Source organism: Petromyzon marinus, chromosome 22 (genome assembly GCF_048934315.1).
Source record: "Petromyzon marinus isolate PM22_M1 ecotype Great Lakes invasive population chromosome 22, UKy_Petmar_22M1.pri1.0, whole genome shotgun sequence".
Lineage (NCBI taxonomy): Eukaryota > Metazoa > Chordata > Hyperoartia > Petromyzontiformes > Petromyzontidae > Petromyzon > Petromyzon marinus.
The window spans coordinates 12,253,540-12,280,872 of record NC_133688.1 but is presented as its reverse complement, the minus strand read 5'-3'; the positions used below and the strand labels follow the sequence as shown (position 1 = coordinate 12,280,872).

At 50.3% G+C, this 27,333-nt stretch overlaps 1 protein-coding gene across 1 annotated transcript in view; it reads left to right on the top strand.

Moving 5' to 3' along the window:
• LOC116945004 (LIM homeobox transcription factor 1-beta-like) overlaps positions 1–27,333 on the top strand; it is a 127,961-nt gene that overhangs the window by 16,589 nt on the left and 84,039 nt on the right. Inside the window, exon 3 of the mRNA XM_032959033.2 lies at positions 11,593–11,761. Coding sequence (XP_032814924.1) covers positions 11,593–11,761 — 169 coding nt within the window. The remainder of the gene's footprint in view (positions 1–11,592; positions 11,762–27,333) is intronic.

Sequence of the window (27,333 nt, the reverse complement as noted above, 5' to 3'; positions counted from 1 at the left end):
TGTGTGTGTCGCGTGTGTGCGTGAGTCTTGTGTGTGCGTGTCTTGTGTGTGCGTGTCTTGTGTGTGTGTGTCTTGTGTGTGCGGGTCTTATGTGTGCGTGTTGCGTGTGTGCATGTCTTGTGTGTGTGTGTGTCTTGTGTGTGTGTGTGTCTTGTGTGTGTGTGTCTTGTGTGTGTGTGTGTCTGGTGTGTGTGTGTCTTGTGTGTGTGTGTGTCTTGTGTGTGTGTGTCTTGTGTGTGTGTCTTGTGTGTGTGTCTGTGTGTGTGCGTGTCGCGTGTGTGCGTGTCGCGTGTGTGCGTGTCTTGTGTGTGTGTCTTGTGTGTGCGTGTCTTGTGTGTGCGTGTCTTGTGTGTGCGTGTCGCGTGTGTGCGTGTCTTGTGTGCGTGTCTTGTGTGTGTGTGTCTTGTGTGTGTCTTATGTGTGTGTGTCTTGTGTGTCTTGTGTGTGTGTGTCTTGTGTGTGTGAGAGTCTTGTGTGTGTGAGAGTCTTGTGTGTGCGTGTCTTGTGTGTGCGTGTAGCGAGTCTTGTGTGTGCGTGTCGCGTGTCTTGTGTGCGTGTGTCTTGTGTGTGCGTGTCTTGTGTGTGCGGGTCTTATGTGTGCGTGTTGCGTGTGTGCGTGTCTTGTGTGTGTGTGTGTCTTGTGTGTGTGTGTGTCTTGTGTGTGTGTGTGTCTTGTGTGTGTGTGTCTTGTGTGTGTGTGTGTCTGGTGTGTGTGTGTCTTGTGTGTGTGTGTGTCTTGTGTGTGTGTGTGTCTTGTGTGTGTGTGTCTTGTGTGTGTGTCTTGTGTGTGTGTCTGTGTGTGTGCGTGTCGCGTGTGTGCGTGTCGCGTGTGTGCGTGTCTTGTGTGTGTGTCTTGTGTGTGCGTGTCTTGTGTGTGCGTGTCGCGTGTGTGCGTGTCGCGTGTGTGCGTGTCTTGTGTGCGTGTCTTGTGTGTGTGTGTCTTGTGTGTGTCTTATGTGTGTGTGTCTTGTGTGTGTGTGTCTTGTGTGTGTGTGTCTTGTGTGTGTGAGAGTCTTGTGTGTGTGAGAGTCTTGTGTGTGCGTGTCTTGTGTGTGCGTGTAGCGAGTCTTGTGTGTGCGTGTCGCGTGTCTTGTGTGCGTGTGTCTTGTGTGTGTGTGTGTGTCTTGTGTGTGTGTCTTGTGTGCGCGGGTTCTGTGTGCGCGTGTCGTGAGTCTTGTGCGCGTCTAGGTGTGGGTTAGCGTAGCAGTGAGCGCGCTCCCGCTCGCGGTGGCCAACGCCGGTGACGATTGTCTGAAACGGTCCTGGGCCGTCCACCCCGAAGTTCGACTCGGCCTCAAATGAGTAACCTGGTGCGGTGTGTGTGTAGTAAACATCGCCATTGGGGAGACAAAGGCGGCCGGGCGTGGTGCTGGGCCACCCACCCCCCTCTATAGGTGCTCGCTAACAGCACTTGCTCCAACAGTGTGTTACAGGCTATACGGGGGATCTTTGTCTTTGTGTGCGTAGAGGCTAATTGGCGGTTATCTGAACCGGTTTTGAGTCTCGCGTAAGACATGAGTACAGTACCTGTTACGGAGCGCAAACATCGACACCGGAGAGACAAAGGCGGCCGGGGTGGTGCTGACCACCCCGGCCATCTCGGCCTTAGGTGCTCGTTAAGAGCACTTGGCCCAACAGTCTAAGGGAGCGTGGGTTACTTTATCTTTGTATATATACACATACGTCTGGGTTATATACTGTATGTGCATGTCTAATCTGCGTGTATGCACGTGTGTCTGCAGTGTACACGTCTGTATTTGTGTGTGTGTGTATTTATTTTGTGTCTATATATCTGTGCTTTATCTATCTTCATTCTAGATTTGACCACTTTAGCAATTTTTGTTGTTGCTGTGGTTGTCCCACCTGATGACGGGCGCTTGTGTTGCGCCCGAAACGTCGTGATTTAATTTATTTTAATTTTATTTTTTTACCTACGTGACTTTACCCAAAGAACCAAAGAGTATGTATCTATCTTGCTTGCTGTGGGGTCTGTCTCCCTCCCCCTGCCCGCCTCATCTAGCCTTGCGTGCATGGCCTCTTTCTATGACATTTACTGTGCACGTGTACACGTCCCACGTGTCATCTCCATTGGAAAATATCCGGGCGACTGGCTAAAAGGGGATCATCCCGTGTAACAAAATGCGACAAACGTACGCTGCTTTTTTGCCGTAGTCTCTGTCTGTGTATCAACATGGGTATCGACAAATATCACGCTGTCTTCACTGTGTTTCTGTCCGTCCTTGTACATACACGTCTATTCCGAGTGTTTTAAAGGTCGACTCGGTCTCAAATGAGTACCTGGTGCAATGTGTGTAAGCATCGCAAACTGGGGAGACAAAGGCGGTCGGGCGTGGTGCTGGCCAGTGGCCACCCACCCCCTCGTGTGCCGTGCCGGCCTTCATAGGTGCTCGCTAACAGCACTTGCCCCAACACAATGTTAACGGCTGTACGGGGGGGGTCTCTGTCTTGTGTGTTAATAGGGTCATATAATAATAGCCAGGCGTGTAATGATCCAGGCGTTTCGTGTGTGTTTAAGAGGGTTATAAGCGTGCGCGCGTGTGTGTGTGTACAGCTATTCACTCAACTCATTCATCCATAAATAATCGATCGTATTATCAAGCCCCACCATACGTACCCACTCGGCTCGCGTGTAACCATTCCGATAATCAATTACGACCCAGAGCGCCGAATTTAAATAGCGCGGCATGGATGGACGGCTCCTCCAATATAATACATTCTTGCGAAACTTTCGTTGGTTAATTATAGAAGGGGATGGGGGTGGGGGGTAACTTTGTTGTTGTTGTTTGTGCTTTTTGTTTTGATGCCGTTTCCTAATTTGTTTATTAATTTTAGATTTTGCTTGCTAGTGGCAGTATATGGGATTTGGTCCATATATATTAAATTAATGTACGGCACTATCGGATGCTATTAGTCATGAATGACGCTATGTAAAATTAGAGTGTTCGTATCGTTACACCGCGTGCAATTTATACGCTCCTGCGATCTACGTTATGGTGGAGTGGTGGCGCAGCGGTTAGCGCACTCCGGGTGAACCCTGCCTCCTGAGTTCAGTTCCCATCGCCAACGCGCACTGACCCGCGTGGTGAAGTATGGTCAATCAACTCCCATGACCGACGTGGCGCGGGGGAGGGTTTCATCTAGCAGCGGATAGACAATGTGCCGTAAATTATTCGTGTTCGTATCGATTTTATATATTGGACAATATCGTTACATTTTTATACTCCGGTGCGTATGATGTGCGACAGGCCGCGATGTGCTTTGTACCACGTGCTTTATTTGTGTAGCTACTTTATGGCGTAACATGTTAAGCTTATTTACGTGTTTAATGAGATGCACAATAAGAGTGCAATGTTAGTGTCCTGTCGCTGAGTGCAATAAAAAAGACGTTTCGGCCAAGTGGCACTTTTCGGGACAAATGCACAATGGGTAGCGGTGGCGCAGTGGTCGTCTTGAGTTCGATACCCGCTCACCGCCCGCAGCAGTGCCCAACGATGATAACATGACACCGGCCCTGGACGCAACCCATCGCGCAGCGTGGTGAAGTATGGTTGGGGGCAGGGGCGGGGACTCGGGACGGGTTGCAGTCGTGGTTGGTTGACAGCGAAGGGCCCCTAACCACTGCGCGTGTCTGAGCTCGTGATCTCGACGGTGGCACGTTGCCCCAAATGCGGTGTTAACGACGAATGTGGCGACTTTTTTATTGTCACAGCACGGCGTGTACAGTGTGTGTGTATATATACGGATTATCGTGAGCGTGGGAATATCTTTATCCAGCAGGGGAGTTATCAAGGCTGATAATGATGATGTTAATAATAACGTTATCCGATTATTTCATTTCGGATGTGTATAGCGTTGCCGGTGTAACGGGAACGGTGGTGCAGCGGTTAGCGCTACGAAGCTGACGACCAGAGTTCGATTTCAGCTCACGGCCAACAGCCGGTGACGATGATCTGAACCGGTCTTAGGCCTCCCCTAGACCGACTCAGCCTCAAATGAGTACCTGGTGCGGTGTGTAAACATCGCCACTGGGGAGACAAAGGCGGCCGGGCGTGGTGCTGGCCACCCACCCCCCTTGTGTGCCGTGCCGGCCTTCATAGGTGCTGCTCGCTAACAGCACTTGCCCCGACAATATGTTACGGCTACACGGGGGGGGGGGGGTGGTGATTTTTTGTTTTTGCGTGTGCAAGTCCCGTGATTGGGTTTGTCCATCTCCTAGGCCGGTGGGTACTCAGTCGATAGCATCCTTGCATGGTGTGGACTCATCGTCCGTGCCGATTACGGCCTCCGCTTCCTTGCGGTGTTTAAGAGTTCCTCCCCCAGGGGACGGCGGCGAATCGGGGCGACCGCCCTGGGCCTATTTACACGCAACGCGACATCGTCATCAGCGTCCTTTGCGGAGAACATGAATATAGAGATGTAAGCAACGTAAGCGGAGAATAATTAAACGGGAGTATGTTTGTTTACACATCGCATCAGCCTATACAGCCTGCCTTGGAGTAAATAGTTTTTTTTTGTTTGTTCAAACACAATCGGAACTCCGGACATGTCACTTCTTTCGCACCGTACGTGGCCAACCGTGCTAATCGGAGATGCCTCATCGGCAAGGGTCAAAGTGGGGGGGGGGGGGGGCTTGCTTTGGACCGATGCTGCTGAGGATCTTCCAGCAGCCGTGCGTGAAATACGGAAGGGCCGCGCCTCTCTGCGAGATATGGGTCCCGAGTTCACGTAAAGATCCGCTCTGGAGTGCGGGTGCAATTCGTCACTCTTATCCCTCCACCACCCCATCTTTGTGGTGAACGTAGCGGCCACTAGTGGCTGCGGCAGGGGTCGCGTGAAACCGCATCCATTGCACGCAACGGGAAAACTTAAAACAAAAATAGGGGGCGCCACGGTGGCTAGGAGATGTTAACTACCTCGCCTGGTGTACAAGAGGTCGTGGGTTCGATCCCCACCTTGACGCCTGCTGCTGCTGTATATTTCGAGTTCGCATGTCCCTCTCCCCGTGGTCGCGTGGAATTCTTCCCCGCGTCCTCCTGGTCACAAAAGCAAAGTTTTGTGGGAGAATAAAAGCCATTTTTTTCCCCTATACTTTTTAGGCAAAAGCAATACAAAAAAATAACACTTACTACCCAGGGACAAAAATCGTGCCGCTTAGTGTAATCGATGTTTATTCGGTGCGGAGTGGAGTCTGTTCCTTCGTGATGTTGCCGGTGAGGCCGCCTTGGACTGAGCGCAGTGAACTGTTTCGCGCTTGTGACGAGTTTCGTTTGAAGTCAGATACTCTTAGCTTAACTCTACGCGCCACCCACGAAGCCGATATACGAGATGGTGAGCCTAACGTACAGACAAAGATCTCCCGTATAGCCTTCGACAGGCTGCTGGGGCAAGCGAGTGCTGTTAGCGAGCAACTACGGGAGGCCGGAACGGCACTCGAGGGGGTGGAGTGGCCAGCAACCACGCCCGGCCGCCTTTGTCTCACGAGTGGCGATGTTTATACATCGCACCAAGCAGTCATTTGAGGCTCAGTCTACCTCGGGGAGGCCCAGGACTGGTGCAGATGTTAATCACTGGTGTCGCCCGGGTTCGTGGTGCAGCGCGCTAACCACTGCCCCACCGCTCCATCATTAGGCTAGATCGTATAAAAATTATGCTTGTGTATTGTATACACTCGTGCATACCACACAAGTATATCCATACTACACGAACAACAAGCATACCGATGATTCGATGGTACATTAACGTGACGTCTCTGTGCCAAGCCAGGTACGCACTTACGCATGAAAATGGCACGCACACAAATATACACATCATACTTAGATATGACGTGCACACACATGTACGCACGTCGAAAGAGTCCACTAATCTACTGAATTCACACACGCGTACCTGTGTAACTGTGTAGGTACAATTGACGTTCTACCCTAAAACTTCCTTCCCAAGATCCTCCGTTATAGCCTTTATCACACCGTGAGAGCAAGTTCTGTTAGCGAGCACCTATGAAGGCTGCTAAGGGCGTTGGACCGCATTTGTCTCCCCAGTGGCGATGTTTGCACACCGCACCAGGCACTCATTCAAGGCTGAGTCGACCTCGGGAAAGCTCAATACCGGTTCAGATATTCCCCCGCTGCTTGTGATCGCGAGCGGGAATACAACTCGGGTCGTTTGCACACTGAGCACAGTGCGTTAACCGACTACGCTACCGCTCCCCGAGCAAACGCATACACGCCGCGCCCTTAACCCTTGACCGTGACAGCTCTCGTAGAGCTGTTTGTTGCTGGCCGATTGGCGTTCGTGCCCTTTTGGGCTCGCGCTCAGCAAAGGCGGTGGGCTGAAAAGGAACAATCCGTAGAATACACTGAACAGGAACAACCCGTAGAATACACTGAACAGGAACAACACGCACAACACACTGAACAGGAACAACCCCTAGAATACACTGAACAGGAACAACCCGTAGAATACACTGAACAGGAACAACACGCACAACACACTGAACAGGAACAACCCCTAGAATACACTGAACAGGAACAACCCCTAGAATACACTGAACAGGAACAACACGCACAACACACTGAACAGGAACAACCCGCACAACACAGTGACCAGGAACAACACGCAGAATACACTGAACAGGAACAACCCCTAGAATACACTGAACATGAACAACCCCTAGAATACACTGAACAGGAACAACCCCTAGAATACACTGAACAGGAACAACCCCTAGAATACACTGAACAGGAACAATCCCTAGAATACACTGAACATGAACAACCCCTAGAATACACTGAACAGGAACAACCCGCAGAATACACTGAACAGGAACAACCCCTAGAATACACTGAACATGAACAACCCCTAGAATACACTGAACAGGAACAACCCCTAGAATACACTGAACAGGAACAACCCCTAGAATACACTGAACAGGAACAACCCCTAGAATACACTGAACAGGAACAACCCCTAGAATACACTGAACAGGAACAACCCCTAGAATACACTGAACAGGAACAACCCCTAGAATACACTGAACAGGAACAACCCCTAGAATACACTGAACATGAACAACCCCTAGAATACACTGAACAGGAACAACCCTTAAAATACACTGAACAGGAACAACCCTTAAAATACACTGAACAGGAACAACCCGCACAACACAGTGACCAGGAACAACACGCAGAATACACTGAACAGGAACAACCCCTAGAATACACTGAACAGGAACAACCCCTAGAATACCCTGAACAGGAACAAACCCTAGAATACACTGAACAGGAACAACCCGCAGAATACACTGAACAGGAACAAACCCTAGAATACACTGAACAGGAACAACCCGCAGAATACACTGAACATGAACAACCCCTAGAATACATTGAACAGGAACAACCCCTAGAATACACTGAACAGGAACAACCCCTAGAATACACTGAACAGGAACAACCCCTAGAATACACTGAACAGGAACAACCCCTAGAATACACTGAACAGGAACAACCCCTAGAACACACTGAACAGGAACAACCCCTAGAATACACTGAACAGGAACAACCCCTAGAATACACTGAACAGGAACAACCCTTAAAATACACTGAACAGGAACAACCCCTAGAATACACTGAACAGGAACAACCCGCAGAATACACTGAACAGGAACAACCCCTAGAATACACTGAACAGGAACAACCCCTAGAATACACTGAACAGGAACAACTGCAGAAATCCAGCACGCCACAATGGCAACCTCCCAAATCGCATTCACGTCAGCCGTCTCAAAAAATGTTGTCGACGTAACATCGGAACTTCAACAGCTTGTTTGACCATACTTCACCGCGCCGGTCAATGTGTGTGTGTGTGTGGGGGGGGGGGTTGTTGGTTGTGGAGGGGAGTGGGGACCGGTTCGGGTATCACTCGCCAATGTTGATGGTAAGCCGTGGGCCCGGAATCGAATTATCGTCGCGCGAGTGCGCTCACCACTGCGCCACCGCTCCGCACGCATGCAGTATACAGTATAGACTGTATCTAGTTTATAGCAGCGCTGCCCTCGCATTCCCGCGCGTGTAGATGTATGTGTAGAGAGGTGTCCTTTATTTAAACACTTGAGAGCCCACATTCCGATCTGCGATGCCCTTTGTAATTTATAATTGTGGAGAGGAACACGTGTGTGTGTGTGTGCGTGTTATGCATGTGCGCCTGTGTTTGTAGCTATGTGGGGAACGGTAGTGTAGCGGTTAGCGCGCTGCGCTATGAACCTGGCGACCCGGGTTCTATTCCCGCACACGGCCAACACCAGTGACGATTATCTGAACCGTCCCTGGGCCTCCCCCTAGGTGGACTCAGCCTCAAATGAGTGCCTGGTGCGATGTGTAAACATCGCCACTAGGGAGACAAAGGCGGCCGGGCGTGGTGTTGGCCACCCACCCCCTGGTGTGCTATGCCGGCCTTCATAGGTGCTCGCTCACAGCACTTGCCCCAACAGTCTGTTGAGGCTACACGGGGGATATTTTTTTTGTAGCTATGTGGGGAGGGGTGGTGTAGTGGTTAGCGCGCAGTGCTTTAAACCTGGAGACACGGGTTCAATTTACTCTCACGGCCGACACCAGTAACGATTATCTGAACCGGCCCTGGGCCTCCCCGAGGTCGACTCAGCCTCAAATGAGTAACTGGGGTGGGGTGTACACATGGCCACTAGGGAGACAAAGGCGGCCGGGCGTGGTGCAAGCCTCCTACCCATGTCCTGTGTCGGCCTTCGTAGGTGATCACCAACAGCACTTGCCCCAACAGTCTGTTAAAGCTATACGGGAGATTAATCTTTGTTTTTTTTTCGGTAAAGTCACGTAGAAATAAGTAAAAATAAAAGTACATCGTATATTATGTAATTTTATTTTTTTCTTATTTCTACGTGACTTTACCGAAAAAAACAAAGATTAATTCCTGCAGTCACGAAAGCACCAAATCGAGTTTGTATACGGGGGATATTTGTCTTTGTTTACGCATATTTTTATTTTATTTAACTGTAGGGTAGATTGATCAGAAGCGATGATGATGATGACGATGGTGTGTGTGTGTTAGGCTGATGATGACTATGGTGTGTGTGTGTTAGGCTGATGATGACTATGGTGTGTGTGTTAGGCTGATGATGACGATGGTGTGTGTGTGTGTGTGCTAGGCTGATGATGACTATGGTGTGTGTGTGTGTGCTAGGCTGATGATGACTATGGTGTGTGTGTGTTAGGCTGATGATGACGATGGTGTGTGTGTGTGTGTGTTAGGCTGATGATAACTATGGTGTGTGTGTGTTAGGCTGATGATGACTATGGTGTGTGTGTTAGGCTGATGATGACGATGGTGTGTGTGTGTGTGCTAGGCTGATGATGACTATGGTGTGTGTGTGTGTGCTAGGCTGATGATGACTATGGTGTGTGTGTGTGTGTGCTAGGCTGATGATGACTATGGTGTGTGTGTGTTAGGCTGATGATGACGATGGTGTGTGTGTGTGTGTTAGGCTGATGATGACTATGGTGTGTGTGTGTGGTAGGCTGATGATGACGATGGTGTGTGTGTGTGTGCTACGCTAATGATGACTATGGTGTGTGTGCTAGGCTGATGGTGACTATGGTGTGTGTGTGTGTGTGCTAGGCTGATGATGATGACTATGGTGTGTGTGCTAGGCTGATGATGACTATGGTGTGTGTGTGTGCTAGGCTGATGATGACGACGGTGTGTGTGTGTGTGTTAGGCTAATGATGACGACGGTGTGTGTGTGTGTGTGTGCTAGGCTAATGATGACGACGGTGTGTGTGTGTGTGTGCTAGGCTAATGATAACGACGGTGTGTGTGTGTGTTAGGCTGATGATGACGACGGTGTGTGTGTGCTAGGCTGATGATGACTATGGTGTGTGTGTGCTAGGCTGATGATGATGACGACGGTGTGTGTGTGTGCTAGGCTGATGATGACGACGGTGTGTGTGTGTGTGCTAGGCTGATGATGACTATGGTGTGTATGTGTGCTAGGCTAATGATGACTATGGTGTGTGTGTGTGTGTGCTAGGCTGATGATGACTATGGTGTGTGTGTGTGTGCTAGGCTAATTATGACTATGGTGTGTGTGTGTGTGCTAGGCTGATGATGACGACGGTGTGTGTGTGCTAGGCTGGTGATGACGACGGTGTGTGTGTGCTAGGCTAATTATGACTATGGTGTGTGTGTGTGTGCTAGGCTGATGATGACGACGGTGTGTGTGTGCTAGGCTGATGATGATGACTATGGTGTGTGTGTGTGTGCTAGGCTGATGATGACGACGGTGTGTGTGTGTGTGTGCTAGGCTGATGATGACGACGGTGTGTGTGTGCTAGGTTGATGATGACTATGGTGTGTGTGTGTGTGCTAGGCTGATGATGACGACGGTGTGTGTGTGCTAGGCTGATGATGACTATGGTGTGTGTGCTAGGCTGATGATGACTATGGTGTGTGTGTGTGTGTGCTAGGCTGATGATGACTATGGTGTGTGTGTGTGTGTGCTAGGCTAATGACGACGGTGTGTGTGTGTGTGTGCTAGGCTAATGACGACGGTGTGTGTGTGTGTGTGTTAGGCTGATGATGACTATGGTGTGTGTTAGGCTGATGATGACTATGGTGTGTGTGTGTGCTAGGCTGATGATGATGACTATGGTGTGTGTGCTAGGCTGATGATGACTATGGTGTGTGTGTGTTAGGCTGATGATGACGACGGTGTGTGTGTGTGTGCTAGGCTGATGATGACGGCGGTGTGTGTGTGTGTGCTAGGCTGATGATGACGACGGTGTGTGTGTGTGTGTGTGCTAGGCTAATGATGACGACGGTGTGTGTGTGCTAGGCTGATGATGACGACGGTGTGTGTGTGTGTGTGTGCTAGGCTGATGATGACTACGGTGTGTGTGTGTGTGTGCTAGGCTAATGACTACGGTGTGCGTGTGTGTGTGTGCTAGGCTAATGATGACGACGGTGTGTGTGTGTTAGGCTGATGATGACTATGGTGTGTGTGTGTGTGCTAGGCTGATGATGACGACGGTGTGTGTGTGTGTGTGTTAGGCTGATGATGACGACGGTGTGTGTGTGTGCTAGGCTGATGATGACGACGGTGTGTGTGTGCTAGGCTAATGACGACGGTGTGTGTGTGTGTGTGCTACGCTGATGATGACGACAATGTGTGTGTTAGGCTGATGATGACGACGGTGTGTGTGTGTGCTAGGCTGATGATGACGACGGTGTGTGTGTGCTAGGCTGATGATGACTATGGTGTGTGTGTGTGCTAGGCTAATGACGACGGTGTGTGTGTGTGTGTGCTAGGCTGATGATGACTATGGTGTGTGTGTGTGTGTGCTAGGCTGATGATGACTATGGTGTGTGTGTGTGCTAGGCTAATGACTATGGTGTGTGTGTGTGTGTGCTAGGCTGATGATGACGACGGTGTGTGTGTGTGCTAGGCTGATGATGATGACGGTGTGTGTGTGTGCTAGGCTGATGATGACTATGGTGTGTGTGTGTGTGCTAGGCTAATGACGACGGTGTGTGTGTGTGTGCTAGGCGAGGTGTGCGCGGGCTGCGCGCGCCCCATCGAGGACCGCTTCCTGCTGCGCGTGAGCGACTCGTCGTGGCACGAGCGCTGCCTGCAGTGCGCCGCGTGTCGACAGCCGCTCACGCGCAGCTGCTACACCCGGGAGCGTCGCAACTACTGCCGGCCCGACTACGACAAGTGAGTTCGCGCACACGCACGCACGCGTTGATACACCACGGGATGACACACACACACGCGTTGATACACACGGGATGACACGCACGCGCTGATACACACGGGATGACACACACACACGCGTTGATACACACGGGATGACACACACACGCACGCGTTGATACACACGGGATGACACACACGCACGCGTTGATACACACGGGATGACGCACGCACACGCGTTGATACACACGGGATGACACACGCACACGCGTTGATACACACGGGATGACGCATACAGACGCGCTGATACACACGGGATGACACACACACACGTCGATACACACGTGATGACACACACGCGTTGATGCACACAGGATGACACACGGACACGTTGATGCACACGGGATAATACGCACACAGTAATACATGCGGGATAATACACACACACGCGTTGATACGGGATGATGCACACACGTTGATACGGGATGATGCACACACGTTGATACGGGATGATGCACACACGTTGATACGGGATTATACACACACGTTATTACATACGTGATGGCACACGTGTTCGTGCAAGCACTGCTAGCCCGACTACAAGTGGGTCTCATGTGATACACTTACAGTACGTATATACATACCCTGATAAACACACCCTGACAACGTGTTTTACATATATGAATACATACAGCGGTACATAACATCGACATGAAGACAACGACACGCAGCGCTCCACGCGTTGGTACATACGCACAAAAGTTCACGAGTTGATACACGCACTGGTACGTGCACACCGATGCATACGCATGTTGATACAGTATGTTCATGGAATTACGGCAAATCCAAACGCGAATGCAGTGATGCATATTTATACGCACTGATGCATGCGCGCACTGATACATATTCTCGTGTAACTACTCGCAGCCCGCCTACAAGTGAGTGTACGTATACATACGTACTGATACGTACATAAAACGACAGTATATATGTTGGTGTAAGGACTGCCTGATTGACGACAAGTGTGAGCTCTTTCACAGCGATAATACGACGACGAGTACGGCGACACGAGTATACGTCCATCAACACATGTCAATGATACGTACACTCACGTGTTCATGTGATTACTGCCGGCCCGGCTACGATAAGCGTGTGTGTACACACACACATGTTTTAAGAATACATTGGTATTTGTGTGCGTGTGTATATATATGTCCGTAGGTGCTCGCTAACAGCACTCGCCCCAATAGTCTGTTAAGGCTATACGGGGGGGGGGGGTCTTTGTCTTTGCCTATATCTATGCACACGATGATACATACACATTGGGAATGCAGTACGCGCAGACACTGATACACGCCCGTGTACACACAGCCGGAATAAGGAGAGTGCGTGCGTACACGCAGACTGACATACACACACACACGTTGGTGCCTACACCAACAGCATATACGTATGCAAAACAACAATTGAAGGTGTAAGTGTACGCTTACCGACATGCATACAGCTCTATACGTGCACGGTGCATACACTCTACACACAATGCACACCACCTGTGCACAGCCATACTCGGCACTCAACAACGGAGCCATCAATAGCGCGCTGCCTTTAAAAGAAAAAAAATAGACGTTCCAGGGGAGTGGTCCTTTTTCACAGCACGTAGCAAGCACACGTTGCTACCTGCCTGCGTATATAGAAAACGCATCTGCTGCCAAGAAGGGCCATCGCCCGAAACGTTGCCGATTGTATATATGTATATTTTCGTCTTTTTTTTTCTTTTTTTAGGGCCGAAGTCTTATTGTAGTAGTCGTGGCAGCAGCCACCACCACGTGACTTTATACATTCGCTGTACTCGGGGAGTATTCGGGCGATCCATAAATAGACACCCCACTAAAATAACAGTGGTGCATGCAACAGCGTAATTTTTTGTTATTGCGTAACGAAACATATCATTACGCAATAACATGGACTCCGTATGAACTCGCAAACAGTGGAGAAAACCACGGTGCATGCCAAAGCGTCGAGCTCCTCGCAAGGCGCGGCTGCTCTCTCGTCTTGAGACGCGGAGGGGGGCCCTTCGCGTTCACGCTACCCCAGTCTTGAGGTGCAATAACAAAGCCACTACAACAAGACAAAGACCCCCCCCCCCCCCGTAGCCTCAGCAGACTGGGGGGGGCAAGTGCTGTTAGCGAGTAGCGGCGTCTATGAAGACCGGCACCGGCTTACACGAGGCCCGGGCCCAATGGCGATGTTTTTACGCACCGCGCCGGGGGTTCTCACTTGAGTCGACCTGGGGGCGGGGGGGTGGGGGCAGTCCCAACAACCCGGTTCGAGTAAGGGGCCGTCCATAAATGACGTCACGCACCTGGGGGGCGGGGGGGGCAGAGCTTTGTGACGTCATATTTGACAGGGGGGGGGGTCTGACTTTTTGTGACGCCGTGCGATGATGGTGATAGGGGAGGGGGGTCAAAAATCGTTCAAAATCGCGTGACGTCATTTATGGACGGCCCCCTAATCGTCACCGGTGTTGGTGGCCGTGAGCGGGGTGGGGGTGGGGTGGGGAGTCGAACCCGGGTCTCGCCTGGTTCGTTGCGCTCCCAACAGCGCAGACGCGGCGAAGGTGACGGACCGAGCGAGCGAGTTTCTGCCTCGCGGTGGCCTCGTCGACCTGCGCCGCGGTGGGGGAGGTCGCGAACCTCCCCGCCGCCGCCACGTTGCCGTGCCAGGCTGCCCGCGAGACGACGGAGATCTTGTTGATGATTATTTCAAGGCCGTAATTATAATATATTGAGGGGGGACACGTCCCCCTCCACGTCCCCCTCCACGTCCCCCTCCACGTCCCCCTCAATATTCAAATATGCTCAAAATGCCCCCCCCCCAATATATTGCTATAAAATAGATTTCTGTTTACATGATTGTGGTTATGGTTGTACTTTATTAATCCCTAATCTCTGCCGTTACATACAATGAAACAAGAAAAGGTAAAGAAGAAAAAACAGAGCAATGTAACACAATACACTATTAGACATTATTGTAAAAAAAATAAAAGGTCCACCCATGTGTTAGTGAATTTTAAAATATTTTAGGCAGGAAATGGCAGGAAATGAGTTTTCAAATTTAGATTTATTTTTCGGGGGGGGACCCCCAGACCCCGTGGAAGATTTGGTCCCCCCCCCAATTTTGACTCTACGGCTACGGCCTTTAATTATTTAGTTTGTTTTAGGGGGTCGGGTGGGGTGTGAGTCGTTGTGTACGCGAGGCTGCGAGGTGGTGATGGTGCTACGAGAGGACGCAGACTTTGAATTGTCATAACAAGGGAGATGTTGACTCCCTCGCCTGGTGTGCAAGGATGCCGTGGGTTCGAAAGCCGACCCAGACGCGATGGCTGTGTGGTTGAAATGTACGTCTCTCCCTATCCATGTCCCCGCTTGTCTGGTGGATTTTTATCCGGCTCCTCCAGTTTTTTTCCTCTTCCCTCCACAATTTAGAAACATGCGTTTTGGAGTGTTTGGCCTGTGATGAATGTCTGCACGAGAAGCCACTTCGTTAAGAGCTGTCATTTGTGGCCAGGTCGCTTCTGAAAAAGAGGTGTACAGCACAGCGGGATTTTCCTCGTAAAATAAGCCTCGTCTTCACTTAAACTTTTCGTGACTGCAGAAATTCAAAGACCCAAAGAATATGAAATGAGTTTTGTTTAAGGCAATGCTTCTTAACTTTTTTTTTACTGCAGCTTTGCGCCCCTTTGGTGCTCAATCGTGAAACAAACAAACAAACAAAATGCATAATGTTAATAAATACTTAGGGGTTTGATGAAACAAAGCGGTTGTACATACGTGCCCGCGATTAATTAAGGGGGTTTTTTTAACCCCCCCCCCCCCCCCCCGATTATTTAACCTTCAAAACCAATCTGGCCACGTGTCCGCTACCCACGGAGAAGGGCATCTCTCGTACCCCCAGGTCAAGAAGAAGACCCACTTGGTTTAAGGTATTGATTTTATTCAGTTGTTTTTTTTTTTTTTAAATAAATGGTCAAGACGGAGCAAACCACAAGTGGCGAACACACGACGAGACAGAGGCCGCAGACGGCTTCCTCTCGAGGCTGTGGCTGCACTGCTGTGGATATTGTGTCGCCGTCGTTGTAGTGTCGTTGCGTTACAAGTTGTGCTTGTGCCATGTTGTGGTTGTGCTTGTGTTTTTTTTTGGTTGTGTTCTATCGGTGTCGCGTTGCTACTTTTGTATTGGTATTGTGGTTGCATTGTGGTCGTATTGCGGTTGCGTGTCCATCGTGTGGTTGCATTGTGGTTGTATTATATACCAGTACCGTATTGGTACTTTTGTGCTTTTTTATTGTGGTTATGCTGTAGTCGCGGTTGTGTCGTGGTTATATTGTTGTTGTGGTTGTGTTGTGGTTATACTGTCGTTGTGTTGTGGTTATATTGTTGTTGTGGTTGTGTTGTGGTTATATTGTAGTTGTGGTTGTGTTGTGGTTATACTATAGTTGTCGTTGTGGTTAAACTGTAGTTGTGTTGTGTTGTGGTTTTATTGTAGTTGTGGTTGTGTTGTGGTTATATTGTAGTTGTTGTGGTTATATTGTAGTTGTGGTTGTGTTGTGGTTATATTGTGGTTGTGTTGTGGTTATACTGTAGTTGTGTTGTGGTTAAACTGTAGTTGTGGTTGTATTGTGGCTGTAGTGTGGTTGTATTGTGGTTGTAGTGTGGTTGTGGCTGTAGTGTGGTTGTATTGTGGCTGTAGTGTGGTTGTAGTGTGGTTGTGGTTGTAGTGTGGTTGTGGTTGTAGTGTGGTTGTAGTGTGGTTGTGGTTGTAGTGTGGCTGTAGTGTGGTTGTAGTGTGGCTGTAGTGTGGATGTGGTTGTAGTGTGGCTGTAGTGTGGTTGTAGTGTGGTTGTAGTGTGGTTGTGGCTGTAGTGTGGTTGTGGTTGTAGTGTGGCTGTAGTGTGGTTGTAGTGTGGTTGTGGCTGTAGTGTGGATGTGGTTGTATTGTGGTTGTAGTGTGGTTGTAGTGTGGCTGTAGTGTGGCTGTAGTGTGGCTGTGGTTGTAGTGTGGCTGTTGTGTGGTTGTGGCTGTAGTATGGTTGTGGTTGTAGTGTGGTTGTAGTGTGGTTGTAGTGTGGTTGTGGCTGTAGTGTGGTTGTAGTGTGGTTGTAGTGTGGCTGTAGTGTGGTTGTGGTTGTAGTGTGGATGTGGTTGTAGTGTGATTGTGGTTGTAGTGTGGCTGTAGTGTGGTTGTGGTTGTAGTGTGGCTGTAGTGTGGTTGTAGTGTGGTTATATTGTGGTTGTGGTGTTGTAGTGTGGTTGTAGTGTGGTTGTGGCTGTAGTGTGGTTGTATTGTGGCTGTGGTTGTAGTGTGGTTGTGGCTGTAGTGTGGTTGTAGTGTGGCTGTAGTGTGGTTGTAGTGTGGTTGTTTTTGTAGTGTGGCTGTAGTGTGTTTGTATTGTGGTTGTAGTGTGGTTGTCGCTGTAGTGTTGTTGTAGTGTGGTTGTAGTGTGGCTGTAGTGTGGTTGTATTGTGGCTGTAGTGTGGTTGTATTGTGGTTGTAGTGTGGTTGTCGCTGTAGTGTGGCTGTAGTGTGGTTGTAGTGTGGCTGTAGTGTGGTTGTATTGTGGCTGTAGTGTGGTTATTGCTGTAGTGTGGCTGTAGTGTGGTTGTGGCTGTAGTGTGGTTGTAGTGTGGTTGTAGTGTGGCTGTAGTGTGGTTGTAGTGTGGTTGTATTGTGGTTGTAGTGTGGTTGTAGTGTGGCTGTAGTGTGGTTGTAGTGTGGTTGTATTGTGGCTGTAGTGTGGTTGCAGTGTGGTTGTATTGTGGTTGTAGTGTGGTTGTAGTGTGGCTGTAGTGTGGTTGTATTGTGGTTGTAGTGTGGTTGTAGTGTGGTTGTGGCTGTAGTGTGGTTGTAGTGTGATTGTATTGTGGTTGTATTGTGGTTGTAGTGTGGCTGTAGTGTGGTTGTAGTGTGGTTGTAGTGTGGTTGTGGCTGTAGTGTGGTTGTGGCTGTAGTGTGGCTGTAGTGTGCTTGTATTATTTCAGTACCGTATCGCTACTTTTGCATTCGCACCGTGGTTGCACTGTGGTCGCATTTGTACGGTGTTGTGGTTATACTGTAGTTGTGGTTGTGTTGTGGTTATACTGTAGTTGTGGTTATATTGTAGTTGTTGTGGTTGTCGTGCGGTTGTTGTTGTTGTTCCTTCGCGGTGTGCCCGCTCGTCTACCCACGTGTTCGGTAACCAGAGCCGTGAGCCGTGATAACCCCCTCCACAAACCCCCACCACGCAAAGCGGGAGGAGACGGCGACTATTTACACACCGTAGTGACAACAACAACAACATCAACAACAACAACAACGACGCCATTCGTCCAGGCCAGGTGACACTTTTGAGTCGACGTGAAGTGTCGACGGCGCCTCGGACACGACGAGGTCACGACGAGGTCACGACGAGGTCACGGGACAGACCGAGCAGGTTGCCGCCGGTTGACTCACGACGATGCCGTGCCAACTCGCTGCCTTTTTATCCGCCCGCTCGTTGTTGTGAGCGTCGCTGCTAAGGCCCTCCGTCGTTGTTGGAAGGCGACTGCTTGCCAACTTGCCCGGTAGCGGCGTCCTTCACGAGCCTCCTCCGTGCGCGTCCCAACTAACAACACGGCTTCCGGCACGACCCTGCTTCTCTTTAACATCGCGACCGCATCACCCGCCCAGATTGTGTTCCACCATGGCGCATGCAGTTACTCAAAGCGCGATTGGCGAGATGTTAACTCCCTCGCCTGGTTTACAGGATGGTCGTGGGGTCGATACCGACCCTGACGTCTGCAGCTGTATATTTGGAAGTATTTGTGTGTGTGTCTCCCTCTCTCTCTCTCTCCACATTTAGAAACACGCGTTTAGAGTGTTCAGGCTGCTGTTATAAATGTCCATGTGATAACCTGCCACTTCGTTGAGCTATCATTTGTGGCCTGATCGCTTCTGAGAAATAGCAACATTGCTCAGTGGGCGTTACCTGGTAAATTTTGTTTAATTTATAGATTGACCGGCGAGATATCTTGTTGCTGCTGTTGTTACGATACGACTGTAAACATACAGTACATGATGACAAGGCCTCATATACGCTAACTACCATCCGAGTAATCGTGGAACGGTGGGCCAAAGTCGGTCCCAACATTTCCAACGGCAACGTCCCAAAGTTGGCCCAACATTGGTTTGTTTGCTGGGTTGGTTCGTGTTCCCGCAAAGCGTCACGCATTGATTCCTCCACTACACGATCTACCAGACTGACTCATCCATACTGTGTTCCACTACCATACTCACCAATTGACTCACCCATTCACTCACGAATTGACTCACCCCACTACTCGCCCATTCACCCATAAGCTCATCCATTCGCTCACCCACTCACTCACCTATTCACTCACCCAAAAACTCATCCATTCACTCACCAATTCACTCACCCACTCATGCACACACTCACCCATTCGCTCATCCATTGACCCATCCACCCACTCACCACACTGCAGGTCACCTCACTTCAGGTTCTGCTTCTTCCCTCGCACAGCACAACTTTGGAATTCCCTCTTTCCACCATCATCATCATCATCATCGATTTTCCCATCTTATACTATAACCTTACTCTTTATTGTATGGGCCTGTATACTCAACAACCGATAGATCCGCCTGGAAAACCAGGAGATTCAACTAAGCACACAAGAAACGTGTAAAGCGAACATAGTCGTTGTGCACGATGCAAATACATTCTAAAGAGTGAGGTGCCGTTGTTAGTCCTCGTGTCTTAGGTCACCATCAGCATTCATTTGAGCAAACGTGATGTGACTATGCTGTGCTGATGAGTGCCAATTAAAACAAAGCCGGACCACGGCCGTCCATCTCTGCATGGTTGACACAATTTCCATATGAAATGTGTTTTTTTATGTTACTGAATAGTTGTAAATGTAAAATGATGGTCTGTAGAATATTTTTCATACATTTTCTGATGGTGGTCAGCGTACAGTAATGTCATGTAACCACGTGTACACAATTACAACGCCGTTTTCCTGAACACTTGTGTTCAGCTATTTCGGTACCCGCGTGACTTTTCACGTGTGCATACATACACACACGTGTATGTGTATATGTACGTGTCGGCCAGGTCTATTGTGTATATATGTGTGTGTGTGTGCAGACGTATCGAAAGCACAAGTGTTCACGAGCGAATGCTTGCCATCCTCGCTTTGTGTCGGCTTCAGCGTCACACTCCGCGGGTCGTGAAACAATGATGAAGTCGTATTCTTGGTTCTTTCGGTAAAGTCACGTAGAAGGGAAATAATAAAACAATTTTAAAAAAATGTTTCTTTGCTGTGGTTTTCACACCTGACGATGATTGCTCGTGTTGCAATCGAAACGTCGTGAGAATTGTTTTATTTGTTATTTTATTGTATTGTTTCCCTTCTATACGCGGCGGTGACTTTACCGAAAGAACCAAGAATGTGCATCCCTGCAGTCACGAAAGCTTTAAATCGAAATGATGAAGTCGCTTCTTATTCTTCATCTTCTTCAACCGACGACGATGATGACGATGATGATGATGGGGGGAGGGTGGGGGGGCTGCCCAGTGGTTGTCGATCAAAGTTTCCGATCTCCCGGGCAGCGGCTACCTTCAGGATGATTGCCGAGCGCGTCCTGGTCACCCTCTTTGGAAACAAAGGCGGCAGACGTTTTTGTGTTTTTTTTCTCATCACGCCGAGCTGTCTACGCGAAGCCACACGGGAGGGAGGAGGAGGGGGGTGGATTTTTATTATAATATATTTTTTTTTATTATTTTACACGCTTTTTAATAACTCACTCTGTCTGTTGTCGTATCCTCAAATCTTGTAACTCAATTTGTACCCACTTCCCAATGTGGTATCGACTGCTAACTTGGTATACTTAAGTCATACTGATGACAATACTATATTCTATCATTGCAAATATATATATATTTTAACGTTCTTTTTTATACGTGATGTTTCGGCTTGGGTCTAATTGTCCACGCTCAACTGACGTTGGCTGTAAATCACCACGGGCCCCTTACGCTGTGGCAAGCTTCGGGGCCACTTCCTGGAGTCGTGGAGTTTTTCCATTACTAGCACGGTACATTTAAATATTACTTTATATCTGTGTGTGTGTAAGTAGCGAGGGGGAGCGGCGGCGCTACGAACCCGGCCTCTCGAGGTTCGATACGCTACGAACCCGGCCTCCCGAGGTTCGATACCCGCTCAGGGCCCAACAGCACCAGTGACGGCGATTATCTGCGCCGGTCCCGAGTCTCACGTAGGTCGACTCGGCCTCAAATTAATCAATTGCGGCCGTCCGACGGTGTTGGCCACCCAACTCCTTCTCGTGTGCTGTGTCCCGACCTTCATAGGCGCTACTCGATAGCAGCACTTGCCCCAAAACGTCTGTTGAGGCTATACGTGGTGGGGGGTGAATTTTTGTCTTTGTTTTACATATGCGGGGGGGGGGTCATTGCAGGCAACGCTCAGCCATCGCCCTTGCGATGTTCTCCGTGTGTTGTGTTGCGCGCGTGTGTGTGTTGTGTTGTGTGTGTTGTGTGTTGCGCTGTGTGTTGCGTGTGTTGTGTGTGTTGTGTGTTGCGCTGTGTGTTGCGTGTGTGTTGTGTTGCATGTGTGTGCTGTGTGTCTGTGTACTGGGCGCGGCTTGTGTAAACGTGAGAAGACAATATACCCCTTAGCTGGGGTCGTAACGAGGCGCAGGTTGTGGCAGCGGCAGCGCTCTCTTCTTCCCTTCTCCTCCCGGAGCCGGGGACCACGCGAGGCCACGTCTCTCTCGTCTCGGACAACGTCTCTCTCGTCTCGGACAACGTCTCTCTCGTCTCGGACAACGTCTCTCTCGTCTCGGACAACGTCTCTCAGGTCTCGGACAACGTCTCTCTCGTCTCGGACAACTTCTCAGCGTTCGGCGCTTTCCCCCCCTCCCCCAGGAGGGGGGGGATTGCGAGTAGCGAGGGAAGTGGGTGGCCAACACGCCCGGCCGCCTTTGTCTCCCCGAGTGGCGATGTTTACACACCGCACCAGGCTACTCATTCGAGGCTGAGTCGACCTAGGAGAGGCAGGCCTCAGGACCGGTTCAGACAATCGTCAGTGGTGTTTGGTGGCGGTTGTCCGTGAGTGGGAATCGAACTCGGGTGGACGCCGTGGGGGGCGGTGTGGGTTCGTAGCGCAGTGCGCTAACCATTGCGCCACCGCTCCCCGCGACCTTCTCGTGTTCGAGTTGACTGCACCACGAACCCGAGTTGGATTCAAGCTCACGGCCAATAATTAACTAGCGGCGTATATTTGAAGCGGTCCTGGGCCTCTTCCCCCCCCCCCGCCCCTACACCCCACCAGCCCTCTAGGTTGACTCGTTCCCTTCATTGAGAACCTTGTGGGCGATGTGGGCGGTGTCTGAACAATCAGCGATGTGCCGCTGGGGCCTTCATAGGCGCTCGCTAACAGCACACTTGCCCGAGGAGTCTGATGAAGGCAGTACAGTGATGTGTGGCTGGGAGGAGGGGGGGGGGTTCTTTGTGTTTGTGTAATCCATCATCATCATCAGCAGCAGCAGGTGAGGGTAACGAGACCACGTGTGCAGCAGCAGCCCCTCCCCCAGTCCCTCGTGCGACACGGAGAGTCATCCCGTGCCCCCCCCCCCCCCCTGAGTGGATCAGACACAATGATCGGAGGCGGCGAGTGGGCCAACTCAGTTAAACCGGGGCAGTTAGCCTACCTCACTAATTATTTTTTGTAACACGTGCCTACTTCTTCTAGTAGGGGCGGTGGAGGGGGGTGACGGAATTTCATCCTTTGCGAATGCGTTGTAGATTTTGGCAGAGTCTCTTACCCTACACTCTCCGTTCCCTTTTGATTATATTGTGGAACGCGTCCCGGGTTCTTGCCTTCAGCGGTGCCAGGGGGTTATGCTCTTTGCATTGCAGTGGAAAGCAGGAATCGGAATATGTATTTGTACTGGAGGAATCCGATGAGCTATAAAGCTCTTTTTCACATGTTCAGTAGGTGCACGGTGTAGGAGTATGGCTCTGAACTGCGGACGTGCTCCAGAATTTCGGATAATTTGATAGAATCAGAAAATGAGACCAAGACACGAAATTTTCCGATGATCCGAAGATTCTTTTTATTCCGGATTGTTCCAAGAAACTCTGAAGTGGCGTCGACGAACCGGCAAAAGTTGGTGCCACGTGGAGGTGCGTGTGACATCACGATTGTTAGCATCGCAGGCACTTTACATCAGCACATGATGAAGGCCGCTTGTGTTGTGGCCGAAACGTCGTGATTTTTGTTTTATTTTTTTTACCTACGTGACTTTACCGAATAGAACCAAAGAGTATGGATCCTTGCAGTCACGAAAGCTTCAAATCTAGAAATGATGAGAACCGCCCGAAAAAAATATCCGATGTCCTTACAAATCAGAATGTATGTGTGTAGGTTATGTTGAACTTCTTTTCAAGCACCGTACGTAGCCAACCGTGCTAAATTGAAGCCTGAACAACGTTTAAACCCGAAACCCATCCGCACAATTGCCACAGCCGTGGTCCGTGTCCGCCGCTCCACTTTGCCCGCGACGCATTTCTCGCATTCTCAACCTCGCTGGGAATGTTCAGCATGCGTCCGTTTGTCAGCGGCTTCTCTGCGATGCGAGCGATTCACACAGTACGCGTTGGGGGTTGTGTTGGCGACTACTCCGAACCTAGTTGAACTCGCGACCGCGTTAGACATCGCTGCACGCGCGGTGGTGCGCGCTGCGAACCCGGCGACCCGGATTTGACTTTCCCGCTCGCGGCCAACATCGGTGGCGAATGTCCGAACCGGTCCTGGGCCTCCCGTAGTACCGTGGGTGCATCGTTTAAACATCGCTGCTGGGGAGGCAAAGGCGGTCGAGCGTGGTTCTAGCCACCCAACTCCTCGTTTGCCTTGATGGCCTTCATAGGCGCTCGCTAACAGCACTTGCCCCGACAGTCGGTCCAGGCTATCGGGGGGACCTTTGCCTTGCGCGAGTGCGAGTGTGTACGCGTGCGTGTTTCATCTCTCGTGCTTGTAATGACACGTTGAAAGCATCACACGTGATTAACATGTAAACTGTCAAACAATTCAATGCCAACATAAACGAGCACAATCAAATATAAGCGCAATTTTTTTTTTCAAAATCACAGATTCGAGACCAACGCATGGGGAACCATTTAACAATCGCGATATTTAAATAACCACTGCAAAAAAAAACACACACACTTGATTAACCATTTATAATCCAAACGCGGCACAAGATTGACCATCGTCCATGTATGTTTACCTTATTTCGCGCACCGTGCGTTTAAATTCGTGCGATGCTGGAAATGGCTCGCGTGGCTGTGTCAGATTGGTAAAAAAAAAATGTTATCCAGGGTATGGTTTTACATTTCACCTCTGTAACTGCTACGTCTGTTCGCGTCTCTAATAACGAGGAACTCGCAAACTCCCGGGAGACGCACAAATCTGTTTAGCGAGGTCGCAGAGGTGGTGTAAATCATAAAACATTTATTTAACTTTTTTACGTTTTGTTAACGCGATAATTCTCCTTGGACACAAAAAAAAGGTTTTATCGGTACATCTTTCATTTTTGGATGAGATGTAATGAAAACCTATCCAGGGATTAATTTATGAACTGCATTTCTTTCTACGTGGCTGACAGACTGAAGTAGGCACGTGGCTAGCTAGCCAACGTGATAACATGAGGTATACTAAATGTGGTGTGCCGGGTAATGAAATATATTACGGATCGTCAACCCGTACGGACCCTGCTGATACTAAACTCATTTATGCATCTCAAAATTTAGACCAAAACAAATGAAAGGAACTGCTTTGGCAGTTGTTCGCAAAGACACAACTCAAAACGCTTTTGTCACTGACAAATATCTGTACACTCGGCTGAAGTTTCCAGCAATCAACCTTTTTCAGAGCAGAGGAAGGGAGCTAGTAGTACTTGATGATGAACACTCCGGGATCCTGGGAAAACTGGGACATTTAACGGGGTTGGACAAATGAACAGTTTTTAGCAGAAACAATAATTTACAATTTCATATGAGACGATACCGAGAAGCAAATGAAGCCTAAGAAAGGAAATGTTCTTCGTTTAAACTGGTTTAACCCAGGGGCTCTTTGGTACAGCAAGCAAGAGAGAACCATGATGACACTTGATTCATCCAAGTACGTTTTTTTTTTCTGTTACGTTGCTTATAACGCGACAACCAAACATGACGGTGAGCAAAACTCCAAAATAATTAGTTCGTTTCTGATTCCGCTTGTCCTGGTGAGGATCGCGGCAGTAGCATGTTGAGTTGCACGGTCCAGACCTCCCTTTCCCTGGCGACAGACTCTAACACTGCACTACTATACACTACACTATACACTACTCAACATTACTATACGCTACAACATTATACACTACTATACACTACACTAATATACACTATAAACTACACTTTGCACTACTATATTATTTGGGTCTTTCGGTAAAGTCACGTAGATAGGTTTCAAAGAAAATAACAAAAAAACTCCGTTTAACATGTAGGCTTTCGCGACCAATATTATTCATAATAAAGGTTTTTGGGTTAGATCGCGTTTATTTATAAATGTGTCGTAACCCTCCACCACCCGACACGGCCAATCAGCAAAAAAGTGTCACGTTGACAAAAGACAATTCACTACTTTAGCCCACCGGTGTGTTGAAGAGTGGATCGAAACGTCGTGAGTTTTTCGTTGTTTTCTTTCAACCTATCTACGTGACGTTACCAAAAGACCCAAAGAATATGGATTCCTGCAGCAGCCACGAAAGCCTTAAGTCAAGATATACACTACTATACACAGACTCTAGCTCTTCCTGGGGGAATTCCCAGGCATTCCCAGGCCGGCCGAGCGACGTCGTCCCTCCCACCAGCGGCGTGTCCTGGGCCGGCCCCCCGGGGGTCTTCGCCCAGCGTGACCCGAGCGAGCGTGACCTCACCTGGAGAATGGCATTATTATTTTTTTTCTTCTTCCAACCATCAGAACTAACAACGAGCACCACCTCACTGCCTTCTGCGAGTCGCAATGCACGTTGAGCAAACGGCGGCAGGAAGCACACGCGCGCACGGCAGTGCGTGTTTTTTTGTGCAGGGCGACGAGAGAAGGGAGTGGGGGATTGCAGGCCATAAATCATCCGCTGGCCTCGCGGCGCGCGGACGACGACGACGACGACTACCACCGGCACGGCCGCGGTAGCGAGACGGCGCCGGAGTTACCGCCGGAGCCAGCGCCGCCGTCTCAGTTTTGCCGCACGCAGGATAATTCTAATCCAGCGGGCCCGGCGCCCTGCGGGGCGAGCCACAAAGACGAGCGGTGCGGCCCCGCATTCCTGCACCCCGAGGCCCGCCGCCGACGTGGCGGGCGGGCGCATTCTCGCGTCCGCCGCGTCGCAAATCCATCGCGGAGTTTTACCCCAAAAACCCACACGAGAGTTGAAACGGCTCGGCGAATTTTTTTGTTTTTTGGTGTTGTTTTTGTTTTTCACCTTTTATTATTCTTCTGTGGGAAGAGAGAGAGAAAAAAAAAGCTCCAGGGCCATTTGGCAGGACACTGGGGAGACACCTCATAGTGGGTGGGGTGGGAGGGAGTAGGGAGGGGGAGCCGTGGTGGTGGGGTGGGGGGTGGACAGGCACAAAAATTCATAGCACCATGGAGGAAATCCGTCTCTGTGGCAACAAGCAGTAGGCACCACAAAGGCCGACAAGTAGGTTGATTTTGGGCTGAAGGCTGCCTTTGTGTGCCCAGATTTACTGGCCGTTTGGCTCTGGCCAGATTTCTCAAAATTAACCGGAATTTTAACCACTCGTTGCCGAGCTGGAGGGAGCCTCCAGGGAGGGATGGAGACAGTGGCATACATATTGCTGAGGCCACGGTGTGTGAGGATAGTTGGCAAGGGCCCTGTCTAATTTTTCTCACTACTTTGTAGCCTGGCGCCTGGGCCCCTCTGGCAGACAGCGGCGGAGCGGGGGGGAGCAGGAGGAGGGGGGGGGGGGTCCCCCGGTGCAGTTGCACCACCTGCGCGCTCGATAGGCACGCCGCTGAGCGAGCGGAAGACGAGAGGGCGCTGTCGTCCCACGTGGTCGGGCGGATCGCAAGGCCCATATTTGACGGCCAATGCGAAAAAGCCACCGACCGAGAGAGATCGTTGCGCGCGATTGCGACCTTTCCGTCGCTCGCAGACCTCGTGACCACCACTCGGGGGGGGGGCGGGTGGGGGGGGTGGGGGGGGGGCTGTCGACTTGGAATCGCCTCCTCATTGAGTCGGGATTCCTTCAAATCATCGCCTCTTCTCCCCGCCTGCTTCTCATTATGCCGTGGCCCGCCAGGGCCCGCCGGGCACGCCGTGCGGGGCGGTGGCGGCGGCGGCGGGGGGGGGGAGCGGCGTCGGGTGTCGACGGCTGGGGTCGTTGCTTTTGGCCCATCTCGCTTTCGCAGGGACAGGGGTGGTGGTGGTGGTGGTGGTGGAGGGGGGTTTGGGCAGGGCAGAGAGCCGCTTGAACTTGA